Here is a 20,968-nt window from a genome sequence, read left to right as displayed (position 1 = left end):
CCCATTGCCCTCATCCTCAATCGTACACCATTTTCTGCCATAAGAGAGCCCTTTCTGCTAGTCTGTCGTGCATTGTGAAGCCAGAAACAGAGAACGGCTTTGCTTTCCTGACCACATTGAATAATTTACCATCTAACCAGAGCTCATTCATCTGGGGAAATTAAAACAAATATTTGGGTACCACATTGCATAGTAAATTCATATCTATCAGTTAAAATGTATGCAGACTTTACTTTTCTTCAGTCTATCAAGTGCTTTTTCCAAGAGTAATTCAATGTACCTCCTGCAAATGGAGAACAAGTGGTAGTAACATTTATTTATAGTGCCAGGTCAGAGGCAATCCACTTGTCATAATGGCTATCTTTGACTAACTCGGTTTGACTGTAGAGGACACATTGGGTGTCACAGTTGTTATCAATTCATTCCTTAAAGTCTGTGAGCTGATTAAATGACCGGTGGATTTGATATATGAAATGGGAAACTGTGTTTAATCAAATTATAGATTTAAAATATATTGTTTTATACCAAAAAAGCACCATAAGCTTAAAACCTATAGCTTGTAATATTATCAATTATTCTAAGAGGTTGACCCAAAATAAAAATTGACAGCGATGTAATCAAGTGATTTTTGTAGCTCTTCTGACCCTCTCTCACCATTTCTGCAGGTCCTGTCCCTCGGAGCAGATGTGCTGCCAGAGTACAAACTCCAAACACCTCGCATTGACAAATTCACGATCCTTCACTACAGCCCATTCAAAGCCGTCTGGGACTGGCTGATCCTGCTGCTGGTCATCTACACGGCGATCCTCACTCCGTACTCAGCTGCTTTTCTTCTCAATGACCAAGAGGAGCAGAAGAGACGAGAATGCGGATACTCCTGCAACCCTCTCAATGTAGTAGATTTAATTGTGGACATCATGTTCATCATTGACATCCTCATAAATTTCAGGACAACTTATGTAAACCAAAACGAGGAAGTGGTCAGCCACCCAGCCAAGATAGCAATCCATTACTTTAAAGGATGGTTCCTTATAGACATGGTGGCAGCAATTCCCTTTGATCTTCTAATATTTGGCTCAGGATCAGATGAGGTATGTAATCTTTTGTTAATTTTGTGCATGTACTGTATTTAGTTTTTTTTCAGCTAGTTGTTTTTTTCTCCCAGGGAGCTTTACTGCACATCACCCCAGGGATGCTTGGACTGTTGTACTTGCCCCTGTTCCACTACTTAAAGCCTGAATATTTTGGCTCCATAGAGATTACTTTAAATTGCATGTTTTTTTTCCTTTCGTTCTTTCTTTCTTCTTTTTTTTTCCCTTTTTTTGAATGGTCCTCATTCTAGAATCCATTTACACGGATTAATGGCTTACCAAATGGCAATCAATGATGCATTTATGTGAGGAGCAGGCCAACAGGGCTGTGTGCACAGCTTACATGCAGATGTGAGATGTCCATTGGTAGGCTGGCTGCCAGGACTGCTGGCTTGTTTGTTGGTAGGATATGTCCCCTAAGGCTCTGGATCCACTTCAGGGCTTTATCGTGCTTTGTAGACACTCCATTACACCCGGAAAGCTCCTGATTATACAGTAAACCATAATAATCTTTTCCATCAATGCGGCTGCTGCTGAGTCAGTTCAGTAAATGACAACAAATCAAAAAGAACATGGACATCTGTTTCACTCATCAGACAGTGACAAACAAAACGAGACCATGATTTGAAACTAAAGCACATCCTCACTACGAGTATGTGACTATGTTAACTTAACTTCCACTTTTGCCAAAAATGAAAAACCAATTGACTCCTGTTCTATAAATAGATAGATAGAGTTATACAGTGAGAACATGTGCTTGCATGACTTCTATTTATAGCTTTCCATCTTGATGTTTATGTCAGATTGAACATGAAAAATCCCGCTCAGCAGCATTCTCATTCAGAAAACAAAACCAGCCGAGACAGTGGCAGATGGTTTTTCACAAGGCTCATTCAATTTAGCAGCTTAATAAGACGGTTTTAACCTACAATCGCTTAAGTAAACCTTTTGATTAGAGTAGGAAAAATATGTGAAATAGATTTCAGTGTCTGTTTGCTTTAAAAACAACTTAGTTTTACCATAGTATTGAACATATTGGGAAAGTTATCATGCAAAACTGGGCAATATGAAAAACTGAATGCTTTGAGAACGTTTATTATATAAACTACTGTCCAGTGTCCAGCAGTTTTATTGTGAATTTGGTTGCTTTGTCCTGACTTGAACCTGTAAATGTTGTTTCTGATAGAGATTAGTAGAATGACAGAGTGATGAGGCTGTGTAGCCCTGTGTAACCATAAAACCCAGCTACCTGTGAAGGTACAGTTAATGCTGTGATTTCATTCAGTTCACTTTGATTACGTTTCAGTTGTCTGTTTTTTTTTTCTTTTTGGATGAATCACATCTATCAGTAAAACAGGCGCTGTTAGCGGTTGAGAAGGAGACTAATGTTCATTTACCATCACACTGCAATTATACGCAAACATAAGCCTCACATTTTAAATCAGTTTAGGACTTTAGATTTAATGACGATCTAACATACTTAGGGGGGAAAGGGACTTTGTAAATGGAAAGTGAGTTTTAAGTAAGTAAATAAAACATAAAAAAGTAAACTGTAGCATAGATTTGCAATGTTTTCGACAATACATTTTGAGTCAGTGTGACAAGCCATTAGCACAGGCTATCATTTTAAAACATCTAAGTGTTTTAAGCTTCAAAAAAAATCTTTGTGGAGCTGCCTATATATTTACATTAACATTACATTCAGCCTTACATCATACTAGGATATGAGGTTCAAATTCCTCCCTGAGCCTTCTTTTCCTTCTTTCTGGACCTGTGATGCTCTGATTTTCTCTTGCTGCCCTTTTTGTGTTGGCTTTTCTGTATATATCTCTGTTCAGATTTATCAGTGTAAAACTGGCCCTGTTATATTATTTCTGACTTTAAACACCTTGTCTAAATCTGACTGACATTCAGACTTTTAATTAAAGCACAGCCAAGAAATTCTTGACTTAACTGGAGAGATTGAACAAGAGAGTGTAGACATATGGAAGGGAATGAGAAAATGATCACCAATTGCTACAATACTTTAAGGCAAATTAATGGTTCTGTCCTAGTGTTGGTTAGAAAAAATGATGGGAATTCAACAAATACAGGCCACAGAGACACACATTTAGTTAACCCATAGCCAATGCCCCATCAGTGCTTCACAAGAATCCATTTTGGTACATGCCAAGAATAGCAATCATAAAATAGCTGACAGCAGAGGTGATAAAAGTAGACATATTCATTACGTAGAAGTACACACGTAGAAGTAGTGATTCAACTTTGTTGATCAAGTAACAGCAAAAAAGTGGAGGCTCTAAAGTAAAGAGGTATTTTATACGCAAAGCTAACTGAAGCTCATGTCATATTAATTTTATGATTAAATAATACCAATACAATGATATGAATGAAGGCTTTATTTCAGTTCTATTTCAGTTGTTGCCTTCATTGCAGTTTGCGTCCACACAGGAAAATGAGGATAATCAAGGGTTAAAGTGGAATTCAACTGGTATGGGAGCCCTAAGATCACTTATAGTGGAGCAGTGTGGGGGAAAGAATCACGAATAAGTCACAATAATTGTTGTTGTGAGCTTCAGTAGATTTTGTGAACAGGCTGTGATGAACTGACCTGTGCTGCTGCTCTTTGTGGATTTAGCCAACTCAATTTGACAAGATTTAAGCTGGGGTTACATGCTTTATCTCTGACTGATTTCCCACCCCAGACAGCATAAATCTAGTGTAAAGACAGAATTCAATGAGTGAATCTGATCAGCATCATCACCTTAAATTTGTCTGCTACACTTGATGTTAACCATGAACATTATAGCTGCTTTGCATTGGTCCAACATACTGCATTGTTTTAAAATGGACTATTTTAAGTAGCCAGTGTTGCCTGATTTAAAACAACTAGTATATGAAGCAACCTTTAAAAAACAAATGAAAATCATAATTTCAGCAACACATCGTGTACGATATATTTGTTTAACTGCTAGAAATGTGGCTTTTGAAATGAGTTGCCATTGAAAACACAAAAAGAAAGAAGTGATTGGCTTTGTGCTTGCTGTGTAGCAATAGATCCTGAAGAACAGTAACTTCGACTTACAGATATCTGCACCTTCAATGCTTCTGGCTGACTTTAACACCTAGGTGTGGTGATATTAATGATGCATAAATTATGTGTTTTTTGGCTCTTTCAACTCTTTGTGTATGATAAGCACAAGTGGGGGATACACCAATAAGGTTGTGTTTTATGTGTTATTGTTCCCTCCATTTAGATTCAAATTAGTTTGGTGTTTGAAGGCATGCTGTGGCAAGAAATAACTCCCCTCAAATGGTTTAAGCCTAAAGTAGTAGTAGAAGTAGTAGAAAGTAGATATATTTTTGTTAAAAGGTATGTATTATAGATACATAACAATTCTACTTAAGTATAGTATGTGTTTGTTACTGCCCGTCTCTGGCTAACAGGAAATACGTGCATCTGGGGCTAAGAAACTTTAAATGTGCATGCCATTGTTCCTCATAAAGTATTTGTCATGTAAAAAAAATAAATGTCATTTATTTTACGCTATGGCCACATACAATATGGCTATAGTGTATAGTGTATCGCGTAGAATAAGTTATTGTATATATACAATAATTAGATATTGTAGCTTACCCTCATTCAGTGTTCTTAATCTACCAAAAATGCCTCAAAACTGCCATGAGTGGTTACTATAACATTCACATGCAATGTGTTTGTGTCCAGATTGAAACTGAAGCTGCTGTATTTGAAGTTTGCAGAAATTCAAGATATTACCTTTTTCATCTGCTTTGTGAGAAAATATTTTAAAGTACATTTTTGTTAATATTATAAATCAGTGATGGGGAGATATCGAACCCCTTTTTTAGTTTAAACCCTCAGTTAGAAACTACTGTGGCGGTCCCATTTCCTCCAAAATTACACCAATGGTAAACCTGTGCTGCAATGACTGTCAACATTTTGATAAAAGATAGAGAAATTCTGAAATATTTATAGAAGAATGATGTGGAATTTTGTTCATTTACCTTTAGATAACTAATGGTAAACGATATAAAGAAGTGATTATGAACGAAGTGTCATTGTTTCTTGTTGGACTTTTTCTTCTGTAATTGTCAGGTAAACAAATGGTCCTTTTAATAGGAATTGCAGTTACAGTTGTTAACACATTTCTTATTGACACATAGCAGCTACACAGCTCCCAGGGACCCATTAAATGAGTGTGCCTCTGTGTTCAGGATTGAACAAATGAAGATTTATCTGTGGGCTGCTGGTGTCCTTACTTCTCACTTAATTTGCCTTTGACCAAAGAGCTCTGGGGTGTCTTATCCAGTTTTTTCTTTCAAGGAAGCTCATTAGTTTGTGAAGTGACTGTGAAACTGGCCACAGCTTTAGACTTGTTGATAATATAAAGGAAATACACATGCAGACAAGTTTAGTAGATAAGTAGTAGATAACATGTCAGATCTTTTAGCATGATGAAGCAATATCTAAAACCGTTGATCTGGCATCCAAACTACTGTTGCTATTACTAATAATCTTCCTTATTGTATTTTTGTTTTAGACTACCACTCTTATTGGCCTGCTGAAGACAGCAAGGCTTCTGCGATTGGTGCGTGTAGCCAGGAAGCTGGATCGCTACTCTGAATACGGAGCTGCAGTCCTAATGTTGCTCATGTGCATCTTTGCCCTTATCGCCCACTGGTTAGCCTGTATATGGTATGCCATTGGCAATGTGGAGAAGCCTTACTTGGAACACAGGATTGGCTGGCTAGACAATCTGGGCGTGTCAATTGGAAAGCGATACAACTACAGTGATCCTAACTCTGGTCCCTCTATCAAGGACAAGTATGTCACAGCACTTTACTTCACATTCAGCAGTCTGACCAGTGTGGGCTTTGGAAATGTTTCCCCCAACACCAACTCAGAGAAGGTCTTTTCCATATGTGTCATGCTGATTGGCTGTGAGTATTTTATATGCTTTTCAGGTTGTATTTCAATTTACCATTGTTTTATTCTTTTTGTTATCACTTGAATGGGTTTTGAGCAAAAATCAAAAAATCTTTTTTCCAGGTCCTTCACAATACATATGTTTTAAGCAGAATGTGTTGACATTCTATCAAATTACCTGTGTCTTCATGGGTAACAGCAGTAAATATGCTGACTGTAGTAAAAACAGTACCCTCTCTTCACTCGTTGCTTTTTTTTATTTCAGCCCTGATGTATGCCAGCATTTTTGGAAATGTTTCTGCCATCATCCAGAGGCTCTACTCGGGTACGGCCCGCTATCATGCTCAAATGTTACGGGTCAAGGAATTCATCCGTTTTCATCAAATTCCCAACCCTCTGAGGCAAAGGCTGGAAGAGTACTTCCAGCACTCATGGACCTACACTAATGGCATTGATATGAATACGGTAAATAACTGAAGTCACTCATCCACCTGTCCCTGTAATGGATATGGATATCCAACAAAACAAGTGATTGCACTGATGACAATATAAATACATGTTACTAAAAGAGCTTTTTTTCTCTCCCTTGTCTGCTTTTCAATTGGATTAACATCTCTTCATTGGTAAGAGCAGGAGGTACATATTTAATTTCTTTAAATTTTTAAAATGGGTTTCTGTCTGATCACTGTTTAAAATAAGAACCTCATTATGCTGTCTACAGTCTGTGGGTTAGAAGACCCAGATGCAGGACACAGGAGGTAGACTGAAGTTCAACATGATAGTCTCTAATCAAAGTTAAGGTCAGACACTGAAGGTCAGGCATTGTAGCAAATAAATCTAACTGGGGACAGGCGAGAAGGGAATGCCTTGGAAGATTAAAAGCATAATAAAAAAACATTCTGATAAATGGGAGGTAGACAACTGGTGCTGTATATACCAAAGTGACCGACTGGCTAATTGGACATGTGTGAGGAAATCCAACAGATACTGTGATGATGAGGAAGGAAGTAATATAATAAAATGAAGACGTTAAACTTAGAGACATACAAAGATTTTTTTTCACATTTGAGATTGTAATAGTACAAGTTTACCAGTAGACGTCTATTCCCAGGTACATTTTTGAAAATGACGGTTAAATAAATCCTTTATTTAAGAAAAAAAAGGCAAATGTTACATTTTTTGTGAACCATTACATTCCCATGAATTAGCTCCTGGGAATTTTCTGAATACTTACCACATCTCTACTATTGTAACGTCTAAAGTTTGCTTTACATTATTCTTGTTCGGTGATTTAGAGCTATAAAGCAAAAACCAACAATATTTTTTAAAAACACAGCTTCTGTTGTATCTCAGCTTTAGTAAGTTATGTAAACGTAGTGTTTGATGGACTCACTCAGTACATTCTATATATCAGAGTATGAATTCAGTGCATAACTACACTAGATTAACAGGTGTAGATGCAAACGCATAGCACACTTTTGATTCTGATCTGCTTTGTTACCGGTTCAGCTTATAGTGTAGTTTATTCAGATTAATCATTTCAATGTCATGACAGCCTATTTCTTTTGAAAAATATGCATAATATCTTCATATGTCTTATGCTCTCCTTTCTCTGTAATGGCAGCATCCATTCAAGCCTGCATGTACTTCACGTTTCCTTGCATGCCTGTGTTTATGCTATTAATTAAATTCTTAAAATCAACAGGGGAGAGTATCCTTTTAGTGCCATCCTTTGCAAAATACTAGTATTTGTCAGCCCACCTCAAGTGTATGGCTGCTTTGTTTTCTTTAAAAACTCACAAGTTTAGAGGCCACCTCTATACAAAGTTCTTTTGAAAGTGCTTTTTTTTTTCTAACTAGTGTGCTTTTGTATCTGAGAGAACAAAGCTTGACAAACTGATCTGATGATGTGGTCACAATTATCTCTGAAACACATCTCTGTAAGGATATCAAACAAATGTTTTGAGCACTTTATTTACTGTTTTTTCTCTGCATCTTAGGTGTTAAAAGGGTTTCCTGAGTGCCTACAGGCAGATATCTGCCTTCACCTCAACAGGAGTCTTCTGGACAACTGCAAAGCTTTTCAAGGAGCCACCAAAGGATGCTTGAGGGCCTTGGCCATGCGCTTCAATTCCGCTCATGTGCCTCCCGGAGACACTCTGGTCCACGGTGGTGATGTGCTCACTGCTCTCTATTTTCTGTCGCGTGGTTCTATTGAGATCTTGAAAGATGACATTGTGGTAGCTATCCTGGGTAAATACAACCCCTTGTTGATCATTTTACTGATGTGTACCAACATCTAGTGTTTATTTGATATTTTGTCTCAATTACAATAAGTAGGTTGGGTGGAAGGTGCTTATTGACAGGTCCTGTATGGAATTTTTTTATACCCAGAGTAAACTCTTTTTGTGCTGTTTGACATTTTGCCAATGTCTATCAGGAGTTTTATAATGTATGCATATAATGTCAGTCTCTGCTACACATAAAATCCTCTGCCTCCACCTGGAAATGTGATGAACTGTAATAGTCAATGTCACCTCCCTGTTGTATTTAGATCTCTCAGCTGACTGTGTGTTAAATGTCAGCACCAAGCTAACTAAAACTTTAGGCAGGTCTAATTTAGTCTCATACTGTTTTGAGCTTATTGTTGATTTTGTAAAAAGATCTTTAAGATTTACCTTTTGTTTATATAGTCAGAGAGGAAGCACATACTGTACAAGAAACATTCTAGTACCCACATGTGAATTCAATGTGCACAGATGTTCTGGACCTTGGCGTATTTAGCATCAGAAAATTCAAAATAAAATGTGCCTTCATGTGGGTTTTCACATTTCGTTTTCTGTGAGTGTTCTGGGGTGTTTGTGTGACAGGTTTGACACTCTGGCATTTCTATTAAGTGGCCTCATGTAAGGTTGTCTGGCAGTTTCAAAGAACGCAGTGAAAATGGTGCCACTTTTTTGACAGCACTGGGAAATGAGTTAAAGCTGCAAAATAGAGAGTATTAAAATAATGTCAGTAAAAAGCAGATTTGGCTAAAACAACTAGCAGCTCTAAATTTGAAGCTATATTTTTCATTCTTTATGTATTGATACTGAGCTTGATGCATCAATGTTAAAATACCATTACTGGAAAAATGTCTATTTATTTTTTCTTCATGGGTAAACTTCATTCATGCACTCCAGACCGGGCCTGGATTAGATTTTATTCATTATTCATGAGATTAATTCTCACTAAAGCTGCACCTGAAAGAATGAGGTTTCAGCTTCGCAAAGGTTGCTGCATCACACAAAACGTGTTATTAGTGATTATCGTGGAAAAGCCACTCAAGCATAATTATAATGCTCCATCACCATAGTTTATTCTCACATGGGGAACTATACCAACCTCTAACATGGCAATGGTCAGCCCATGGTGTTAAAGTATTTTTCTCTTGTAATGATCATGACTCCAGCAAGGCTATTAGCATTGTTCTACAGGTGAGGAATTAATCTCTTATCCTAATCAATCGTTGTGGGGAGAGCTCTGTGTTTGTGTGCGGGGGAGAGACACACCAGTCTGTGTGAGGCTTTCCTCTGTGGCCGAAAGGTGTCCGGTGCATGCTGTGAAAGGCACACTGGCAGCCAGCATATCATATCTCTTTCTTCTGAACCCCTGCTTACACTGTTGGCATTTAGTGAACCCCCCACACCAACAAAGGGATTTTTCATGATGCCCTTTAAACCAGGCCTCTCGTCCTTTGGAAAATGGGCCCTTATTTCTGCAAAGGAAGCTCTTTTATTCTCCAGACTAAAAGCTAAGCTTACCGTAGATTTTTTGGGTTTTTTCACTTTTTGCAAGTTCACTGAAGAGCTGGCTTAATTATGTGATAGCCAAAATCAGTGCAAAAATTGCCTTTGAAGTGCACAAGTAAAGTGTGTCAATTGCAATCAAGCCCTCCTTTACCCATCGCATCAAAGCTGCTGTGTGTTAGTAGTTACTCCTCAACATAAATAATGGATCAAAGCTAGAAAGACAACTGATGTGCAGGCCCTGGGAGACCATCTACACAGAAATTAGAGGCTGTCTGATTTTGATTATCCACAAAAACAAACACGTCTGCGCCCCTTAGTGAAATCAGAGTGATAAATAAATTCCTATTGTAATCGCAGCAGAGATTTATGCCTGCGTCATGCCTTTTTTTGGAACTCACTGTAGCTCAAGTCAGCATTTTTACATCTTCCCACTAAAACTGTCAAGATTACCTGTTGTTTGTGTGTTTGTCACCTCCAGGTAAAAATGACATATTTGGAGAAATGATCCATCTCTATGCCAAGCCTGGAAAGTCTAACGCTGATGTGCGGGCTCTGAGTTACTGTGACCTGAGCACCATTCAGCGAGAAGATTTGCTGGAGGTGCTAGACATGTACCCGGAGTTTGCAGATCACTTCTTCAACAACCTGGAGCTTACTTTCAACCTGAGAGATGACTCCACCAAGGCAGATAATGTAAGAACATTTTGGACCTATGTGTTTAATGGGTGTTTTGATAACAAGTATTCATATTGTAATTTGCCTAAATTATGTTTTTTTGTTTATTCTTGGTAACTGACACATTTTCTGATTGAAGCATTTTAATTTTGCAGCCCTGTAGTGTCAAAGAAAGTGATTCAGATGGTGAGGGCAATAAAAATGTGAAAAGAAGAATCTCTTTCACAGCAGATCTGTCTAAAGGTCAGTAGAAACATACAGGAGAACCTTGTCAAGCATGCTTTGTGGCTGCAAATTTTTTTCTTTGTTATTATTCATGGATTGGTGCTCCAATATGCAAAAGTCTGTCCTCTATGGGATATGGTGTTATTCCACTGACTCCTGCTGATTGCCATTCTACAGGGGAAAGCAAAGAAATGGTTAAAGAAGTTCAAAGGGAGAGAGAGTCTAACTCGTGCCTAAAGAGATCTTCAGTAGTTCTGGGTCGCTCTTCACTCACAGTTCCAGGCCTAGACTCAGACGTTATTGTCAGAGACAGCTTGGACAGAAAACCACCTTTTGAAGGTAACAGATCTTGTCTTACAGATGAATTGTAAATATCTGGTGAATAAAATTGTAGCTTTTTTGGCAAGAACTTTCAAAGCAGTGTTGCAAATCGTGATGAATATTTGTAGGACAAACACTAATGTGAGTGGTGGGAAGACACTGAGGGACAATGTCTTTGACGCTGCATTAGCAGCTCTAAGAGGGTGACTGGTTGTGTGGAGAGTGTTGGGATGTTCCCAGGCTTCTAGAGTTGCTTTGAGCAAAAACTTGGGAATTTAAATATTTAGGTTGCCTTCTGCCAAAATGCTGCTCAGCTGATTATAATTCTAAGAGACAGGATGTCATCTGTCTCAAAAATCATAGATTTAAGACTGCATTATTCTCCCTTGCAGACATGCATATGAAGAGCTGCAGGGTCTTGCAGTTGTTTTTCTTAATTTTTTTTTTCTAGTCCAGTATCCAGACAAATGCCTTACATGCTGTAGATCACTATTGATATGATTCCATCCGCAAATTATTCTACATTTAATATTCTTTTGAAGACAATTTTATAAGTGCAGGTGGCAAAGGAACAGCATGCAACTGCAGTCCTTCAGACAAAAAATCATCAGCCCGTGCAAGTTATCTCTGTAGAAAATAACTTTTGACAGTTTGCTCATTTCATCATCATCATCATCATTTATTTATTTATATAGCACTTTAAAAACACACCTGGTAGACCAAAGTGCTGTACAATACTAATATGCACATAGTAATAAAACCAGACATAGCAATAAAAAAGAACATTAAAAAAAATATCAGTTACCCACAGAGTTAAAAGCCAGAGAATAAAAATAGTTTTTTAATAAAGACTTAAAAACTGGCACTGATGTAGCCTGTCTAATATGGAGAGGAAGGTTATTCCAAAGCAGTGGCGCTGCAACAGAGAACGCTTGGCCATAGCCGTGACTTTGGGACCAAAAGCAGCAACTGCTCAGCTGGAGCATTCAGGTGTGCATTAACAAAATACTGAGGAGGGAAGACATCAGCAGTGGTCTCAGAACCAATTGCTGCAGTTTATTAGTCTGAAAGGGGTAATAAAGCCATTTCCAAAATACTTTACGTCCATCATTCTACAGTGACAAAGATTATTCATAAGTGGTAAACATTCAAGACAGTTGCCAGTCATTCCAGGAGTGGACACACTAGTAAATCAGAGAAATTGTAAATTGCAAGGTTAAGTTTGTAGAGTTTCTTGTAAACAAACCATCATTTAAACCAGATCACAATGCACAACACCACATTTGGTGAAAACCAAACACAGTGTATTACCAACTGCCAAATCGAGGGTGGGAAGGTGAGGATTTAGGCTTATTTTGCAGCCACAGGACCTGAGTATCTTGCAGTCATTTAAACTCCTCTGCATACCAAAGTATTCTAGAGTCAAGTGTGAACCCACCCCGCAATGATATGAGAGACTGATAAGGTCATACAGAAAACAATTACTTCAAATTACTTTACGTTACTGCTGCTGTAAAAGTGCTGAATCATGGGATATACTTGGTTTTTCCACACACCATTTCTATATTTTGGCTTCTTCTTTTCTTTTTTTTTTTTATAAATAATGGCATGATTCAATAGGACATGTGCTGTTGTTTATATGTGCTATAATCAAATTTAAAATGACCTGATTTTCTATGTTTTATTGAAAAGAAAATAAATTTACCCAGTTAAAATGTACCCAGTATCCCAACTGTTTTGGAGCTGGGGTTCTACGTGATACAAAGTCGGACCGAGAGAACGACTGTCAATGCACCCTCAGCCCAAACTCTAAACGAATCTATGCAACTCATTGTATTAGTGCAAAGCCACCTGCACAGTCTGTTCAGTGAGATAACTTAATCACCGAATTAACCACCCCTCTGTTTAAAACAACAAAAGAGGCTCCACACATATCACTGGACAGCAGGTTAAATACTACCATGTGCCAAACAGAGATAACAACAGGGTTAGTTTGCAACTGGAAAACACCGATATAATAATTCTCCTGGTATAGCAGTGTGATAAATTACAACAAAGGATCTACACACAGCTTTGCTGTAGAGATTAATTATATTCTATTTTAGTAATGTTTAGTGATGACGTTGCTCTGACCTGCAAGTGAGGATGTAAATCATGCATGTTGGTTTGGTCCTCCAGATCTGTGCTGTGATAAATGGGCCTGTAAGAAGCCTACAGACTACCTGGATGAGTCAGCGCAGTTCCAGGACCTGAGAGAGGATGATAATTCTGCCAGTGAAATCACATATGGAGAGGTGGAACAACGCTTAGGTCAGCTTCAGGACCATTTAAACAGGTACATATTTTTAGAGTCAGCATGCAGATGGTTGAGCTTCACTTTGCTGTCATAAACTAGGAATTACCCGAAAATGTGAACTTTTCTAGTGTGAATAACAGTGCTTGTTTTTTTTTTCTTCTTTTTTTTTTGACTAACCCTTTTTCTTTTACCAATGGTTTGCCATTTCAGCCACACAGCTCACGTGTGGCGCCACATGAAATTGCAGAAATTTCTCTTCTCATTTAAACTTACCAGTTGTGCTTAGCACATCTCTGTTTGGAAACAGTGCAGCATCTTATCAGATGGTGCAAAGAGTTGCTGTTTTGGACGGTATTTCTAGATTATTGTCTAAATTTACTTAAGTTAATGATGTTAAAACTTCTCTCCTTTAATTTTAATGTGAAAAGTTTAGGTTAACTTTGAAGTTAAAGTTGGAACTCTACTTGTTCTGAAGAAAATAGGATTACATTTTTTACATTTATCCAGGGGCATTCCTTTACTGAAGTTGTCTTTTTTGGCCTATGTTGACATGATAGCACTCAGTTGCTCCACATATCTCCCACACCATTACACCACCAGCAACCTGAAACATTTATACAACACAGGATGGATCAATGCTTTCATGTTTATGCCAAATTCTGACCCAACCATCCAGTTGTTGCTACAGAAATCGACACTTGTTAGATCAAGCAACATTTTTCTGATCTTCTGTTGTCAAATTTTGATGAACCTATGTGAATTGAGGCTTCAGTTCCCTGTCTTTATCTGACAGGAATGGCACATGATCTGGTCTTCAGCTCTTGTAACTCATCTGTTTCAAGGTTCAACACGGTTCTCGTTCAGAGATACTCTTTTGCAAACCTTGGCTATAGTGAGTGGTTATTTGAGTCTCTGTTGCCATCCTATCAGCTCAAAGCAGCCAGGCGATTGTCCTCTGAACTCTGGCATTTCCATCTAGAGAAGTGCTGCTCACTGGATATTTTCTCTTTTTCATACCAGTCTCTGTAAAGAGATGGTTGTGTGAGAAAATGTCAGTAGATTAGTAGAAATTCTGAAATACCAGCAGCCCATCTGTCACCAACAACCATACCATGTTCAAAGTCCCTTAAACCACCTTTTTTCCCCAACCGCTCAGTTTGAACTTCAGCCGGTCAACCTGACCATGTCTGCATGACTAAATGCATTGAGTTGCTGCTGTGTAATTTGATGATTAGTTATTTTTGTTACCCAGCAGTTGAACTGGTAGATTCAACAGTCTGCCCATTAAAAATGCATGGAGTCATATGAGTGAACATTTCACTTAAAATGACTCAGAAGGAGCAGAGTGGAATATTTTTTCCAGTTTTAAGTGCAGGGTAAAGGCTCCTCTCTGTTCCCCTCACTTTCTCCATTCAACATCTAAATCTTATTTGTAAACCATAGCTACTGCTGATGTAACGTCTGACATTACAGCAACCGAGCGCGCCATAAAAGTCACAAATTTTCACTTGTGACTCATGGTGGCTTTAAATGGAGTCTTTTCCATTTTTTCAAAACATTCTGTAAAACTGATTTGGGAGAGAAGCAGCCTTATCTAGAGGCATTATGTGTTTATGTATTTGTCTGTTTGTTCAATTGGTTGTTATTTTTTCTACTGTCTTCAAGTCTACATATATAACATTAATAGTAGTTCTTAAAAACAGAAAGAATGGATTTATGTATCAATTGCATTGTCTAATTTGAGCGGATATTGAATGTATGATGGATTTTCACTGTGCACAAAAATATTCGGGTAGTCTTTTGCAACTGGACTTCTCTAGAGCATTTTCTGGTATGTTCTGTGGCGACAGCATAGGTATATTTGTCACTATTCTTATTTATCATTGCATTTTCAGATAAATGCTATTATTAATTTCAGTAAATGATAAGGCAGTGCTTTATTCTTTTAAGATGTCACCTCCCACACTGCTAAAAGTAGGCTACACCAAATGTGAAGGAGTAGGTGGAGGACGGCAACTAGCTGGCAGAAGTCGTTGTCGGACTTGGAGTGGGAGGTTGGATCTAATGGAAGCAGGATGCAACATTGTAGGACCGGCGCAAATCAAACTTGAGAATGACCTGGTACTAAAGTCTTTATATGGCAAAGCAGCGCTCAGACAAAAATGTGCCTGAAACAATTTATAATGATAGAAACAAAATGGTGAGATTGATTTCTAGCAGCTACGTTGTACTTTACCTTCCCTAAAGTGAATAGATTTTATTTTTGTCATTCCTGGAATGTAGAAACACATCTTTGGCAGTAGTTTCAGAATCACACCTGCAGTCAGCAGCCACCTGAAACGGACACGCAAATGAACAGCAGATGGTATTTTTAGCTGGAATTATCACAGAGAACGAAAGATCGCATCAGGGTGCCTGAAATACTGGGCAAGCTCATTTTATTAAGCACAAATAAGGCATTTTATCCACTGCACTATACCTGACCTTGTTTTTTTAATGCTGGCTGGCTGCAGGATGAGCAGCACTTCTCTGTCATTTTGGTGTTTTTGTGGCTTTGACTAGTCTGATAGCGTATGTGGCAGGAAAAAAATGTCGGTGTGGCCTTTCTCTTTTACACATCTATGTAAATAGCCAAGAAAAATATTGTTTGGTACGCTGAAAAATACTGTGCGGCTGCTTTTACTTAGTGTCTCATGAGTCACAGCATATTAAATGAGGAAAACAAAAAGGCTGACAGTGTCTTTGTGCATTAGATGGAATACACGTTGGGTTTGGGTTTTTTTGCCTTAAGTCCTAAATATAGAACTTTGATCAAATCTAGACTTAATTAGATTTACCAGATGAGTATAATAGTTATTTGCACAGTAAATGCAGAATTCACATGTCCCACACAAAGCTCATTATCGCTCCTAGCAGAGGCAATGTCTTTCATCTATTGCTTTGACAGAATGTTTCCACACCGTTGCCGTCTCTTAATTTTGTCCAGAGCAACGGCTCCATCTAGTGCTCAGTGAAGCACATCTGAGTGTGCTTTCAGCCATTGTCACGCACACAGTTAGGTTCACACTGTCCGAGTTACGTAAATACTCTTTCTTTTCATACTTATCTTTTGCTAATATTATACAGTATATCTGTCTGTTTTTGCTCATCACTCCTTTTTTTTTTAGGCTAGAATCTCAGCTGTTATCTGATATGCAGGCCATCCTGCAGCTGCTGCAGAGGCAACCAACTCTGGGACCGCCTGCCTACAGCACTGTGACTGCTAATCCAGACTATCACAGATCTGCAGTGAAGGTTCAGCCGGCTGCTCTGAATGCAAGCCATTTCTTTAGCTCTGCAGGAACTCAAGTAAGGATGCCATCACTTTAGTTGGTAGACATAATTTTACATAGAGCATTTATTTTCCACTTATGTACACATTGAGACCTTTCCCTTCACTTTTTCATACTGTTAAACTAAATGTCACATCTAAAAACGTGTTGGTTTGTTTGTTTTCTACAAATACAGTTGTGTTTTAAGGGTAAATATAATTTCACATCTGAAACAGGATATTAAATGTATATATATAATGAGATTATTTACCCCAGCACAGGCAACTAAGATCTTATTATTGTCAAAAACTGTTTTTTTAGGCCCCCAACCAAAAACTAGGGAGCACCATTCAGGAATCTAATGACTCTGTGTTGAGCTTGGCCAGTGTGAATGCACCCACTGAGGACAGCCTTAAAGAATTTCTTGTGCAGAGACATACAGAGGCACAACAGCATCAACAACCATCCACAGGGCATCAACAGTCAGCACTGATCCTTCTTCCACCTGAAAACCCTGCTTCCTCTTCTTCCATGTCACCTTCAGACTCCAACCTCAATGCCACTGGACTCCATAAACCTGCCTCAGACCAAGAGTCTCCAAGGCCATAAATATTTTCTGCAGCACGGTATTCTAATATTGAGGTTGTAATGCTGTAATTACTAAGTAGCAGTTTCTTTTATCAGCATGCTGGCACAGTCATCTGTGGCTTGGTATTAGAAATGAGATGTTCTTACATTGTGCATGAAGACAAAACACTGTTTTACGTGGTTGACACGGAATTAAGAAACTATTCCTGCAGCTGCCAGTATAATATGTAACAATAGTTACATATTTTAACAGTAGTTCTGTCAAAACAGGATTGAATCCATCCAATCATCATCATCCTCATTCATTTTTGCTCTTTAAACTTACATGGTGATGCCCACTTAATCTTGATGCACCTATTTAACCCATGAGGACAGCATTTCAGCATTTTTAATTAAATTCTTCTTACTCTGCAAGAATGCTGGTCTCCACTAGGTTGTGATAGAAATACACAACCAATGTGTTTTGCAAATGCTTTTCTAGTTAACGGACTTTGTGTTTTTTGCAGACACACTATTGCAGCATTTTATGTTCCCACACAGTTGGTCACACTAGCATGGGCTATGTGGCTTGGGTAAAATCGAAGGTGTGGATAGTGACACTAGCTCCAAGTGTAAGCAAGAAGAGCCGACTGACCTACCTCACAGTAGACAGGCTCCAGTCATCAGACAAATAGGGTTCCTCCTGCTGGTATCTGCAAAACCAGGGAAAGACTGGCATCTCCACCTCCCCACAGTGGATACAATAACTCACCAGGTTCTGCAGCAGAATTGCCAAAAACACCGGGAGGTGCGGTGCATAACAGCAGCCAGCTGTTCCTCAGTGAGGGGTCTGTGGATGATGAACATTCATGGAAAGTATTAAGAAAGATACAAAAAATAGAGGAACTTGTGGAAAAAACATACTCTCAAAAAACAAGTTGAAGGTGATGGTGGCACCACGACTACTTACTGTACTAGCATTTCATAACATCTTATGAGCAATAGGTGTGAGTCATTTAAAAGTGACAAAAGTGGGTCATCTGGTGGATAAGGTGCTAGTTTTAAGCTAACTAACATACTACCAGTACTCAAGTGCAGAATCCACAGAGAGCGGAGGCTGTAGAAAGCCAGGACTAACACACACTGCCAAGCAAATTAAAAGTCTTTACACAAGAATTTGCCAACAACCCCATCGAGCCTTTTTTCAATCCTTTCATGCCTGTAGTCTGAAGAGGGAAAGGTTATCTCTCCAGACGCTGGGTGTCAACAGAGAGCTGCAACTGTATTACTCTCTGCCAAAGTTCAATGCAAGTGATCATTGTTGCTTGTTATACTTCAGAGCAGCAGACAAGAACACATGAAAGCCTCAACTAAAATATTGTGAACGCTGAAAGGAGCCAACCCATTACTGTTACCAAGGCTGGCTGGCAGTAGCTGAATACAGACATGCTTGTTTAGGCAGTTAACCTGTCCAACCTGAGACTTGGAAACAAAGATGCGAGCGAGTCATAGGTACCTGCACTGCTATCAAAACACGTGAGCACCGGAAACGTGAGGAGGTGGCTTTTTCACAACAGAAAAATGACGGCACAGCTTTTCTTTCTCCATTTGCAGAATGCAGTTCCTAGCACCTGACGCTGAGGCACTGAGGACAGTGGAGGTTATCTTACATGATGCAACAGTCACGGATGAACCTGGTCATTAATGTTAGAGCCCGTTTAGAGTGTAAAGTCTGTGTGGGCACATAAAAACATTCCAGGCTTTAGGAGTAATGAGTCTGTATATGAAAGAAATATAAGTCTTCTGTAGCCATTAGTGTAATACAGCATTATTACAAATAAGAGTTTTCTGATGTATGTTGTATGCCTGTCTTCTCTGAAGTGTGACTCAGGGGTTATGGACAATTGCACTGCAATATACTGTACAGTATCAAAAAAAAAGACTATGGTTTTCTTCTATAAACAATGTGCTTTATTACTGCAATGACTAATGTGCACCTGGTGTACAATGTTAAGCCAACAGAATACACTATACATACTTATCTGGAAAAATATAACATGCAGATTTGAGGGTTTTTTTTTCGCCGTTTGGAGAAGTATGATATAGACATTTCTACATTTAGAAAAGAAATAGAAAAAAATCATATCAAATGTTTTGTGTCTTATAACTTACTTTCTCATTTTTCTCTTACAATATAATTATTCAAAAGTGTTAAAGGAACTCTGACTATGAAGACGTGCATACCTGATTATATTAAGATTAACAGCAATTTGAATGTTATTTAAAAAACGTTTGTGAATTAAAAAAGTGACACATTGTTGGAACAGTCTTGGTCTTAATGTCTAGATATTACAGCGCGTATTTTGTTCAACTTTTTTCAGGTCGACGGTGAAATAATACAGCCCCCCTTTCTTTTCGTTACCCAAGCCAGTTTAATAGTCACACACGTAAACATGGTCCATAACGACCAGCTCGCGCATATCTGCCAGCCACCTGCATCCGAAGTGTCTGATAAGCTCCATCAGTCTTTGTTGGAGAACAGAAGAACACTTACGGGCCATGTGGCATTTCAATGCAGTTGTTGCTTACAGCCAACAGCATGTTTTTCCTGTTTTGGTTGGCTAAATGGGGAACTATGCCATGTGTTTTTTTTAACACCGTGGTTTAGTATATGAGATCACACGAGCTGAAATAATCTGAGTTCCTTTTAAGTCAACATTATGTTGTATGGGAAAAATGTGAAAGTGGCCACTTAAATGAGTGCATCATGGTTTGAGATTTAAAGGGTTTGGGAAAATTTACCTATGAAATATAACATATACTATTGCAGCCTATGGGGAATTCTTATTAGTTTTGTAGTTATTTATTTATTTATTTTCATATGGATCTACAAAGCATGCATTTTTTTGAGTCTCTATATGCTTACCGTTTTGCACTGCCTGTCAGCCCAAAGTAGCACATTACAATATAAAATGATGTCAGCATACTTTACTCGGATGAGGTGTTGGGGGGAGAAGAGGAAGGGGCACTGCAGGACACAAGGACACATAGTACTTGTGCATAAACAGACCCCAGAGAGTATCTTGTGCCTATATGACAAATCCAAATGCTAAGACAGCATCTTTATGTATAAATAACCATACATAATGAATTATATAGTCCCTGTACAGTTTTTTTTTTCTGTTGGCAATGAAGGTTGTTGTTGTTAGACATTTGTAGGAAATAAATACATCCCATTGCCAGAAATGTTTTTTTGTTTTTTACTGAATAAATTACATTGAGTATTCTATAGAACATACAGTAGTGCATATGTTAGTTTTGAAACTGTGGGAGCAATAAATAAAAACGCACAGTTGGAGTTGTGTCGCTGGCTTTCTGTTATTCAGTCCATATATGTGTTTACAGTTGCTGTGTACATAACTGAAAGTAGAACATATACTATGAATTATGAAGTGTTCCAGGAGGATTGTGGGTCCTTGAGGAAGGTGAGTGATTATTTCACAGTATGTCAAATACTTTGTTGCAGTTGTTTGTTTTTAATGAGCATCTGCCAAACGTACAATGCATTTCTTTATATTGTTGCTCTTAGGAGCCATGACTTTCCTTTTTTAAAAAACAATCTTGACCAGTAGTTTGGACATTGATTGCTTTTTCATTCATTTTCAGTTCAGTCCTTGTAGCGGACCATTTACACAGGAACGTGTTTTGTTTTGTTTTTGGTGTGTGTGTGTGTGTGTGTGTGT

At 38.3% G+C, this 20,968-nt stretch overlaps 1 protein-coding gene across 1 annotated transcript in view; it reads left to right on the top strand.

Annotated features, from left to right (window-relative positions):
- The window catches only part of kcnh7 (potassium voltage-gated channel subfamily H member 7), a 45,119-nt gene extending 24,553 nt beyond the window's left edge, over window positions 1–20,566 (top strand). The window contains exons 6-15 of the mRNA XM_013908290.1: window positions 666–1,091; window positions 5,654–6,053; window positions 6,305–6,505; window positions 8,038–8,292; window positions 10,309–10,523; window positions 10,661–10,748; window positions 10,908–11,069; window positions 13,230–13,386; window positions 16,515–16,695; window positions 16,980–20,566. Coding sequence (XP_013763744.1) covers window positions 666–1,091; window positions 5,654–6,053; window positions 6,305–6,505; window positions 8,038–8,292; window positions 10,309–10,523; window positions 10,661–10,748; window positions 10,908–11,069; window positions 13,230–13,386; window positions 16,515–16,695; window positions 16,980–17,267 — 2,373 coding nt within the window. The 3' untranslated portion in view covers window positions 17,268–20,566. The remainder of the gene's footprint in view (window positions 1–665; window positions 1,092–5,653; window positions 6,054–6,304; window positions 6,506–8,037; window positions 8,293–10,308; window positions 10,524–10,660; window positions 10,749–10,907; window positions 11,070–13,229; window positions 13,387–16,514; window positions 16,696–16,979) is intronic.
- Window positions 20,567–20,968: the final 402 nt, after the last annotated feature.

The sequence above is a fragment of the Pundamilia nyererei genome, unplaced genomic scaffold (assembly GCF_000239375.1).
Source record: "Pundamilia nyererei isolate P.nyererei 1_Seehausen unplaced genomic scaffold, PunNye1.0 scaffold00009, whole genome shotgun sequence".
Classification (NCBI taxonomy): Eukaryota; Metazoa; Chordata; class Actinopteri; order Cichliformes; family Cichlidae; genus Pundamilia; species Pundamilia nyererei.
The sequence above is the reverse complement of the archived record's forward strand: the minus strand, read 5'-3'. Positions and strand labels throughout refer to the sequence as shown.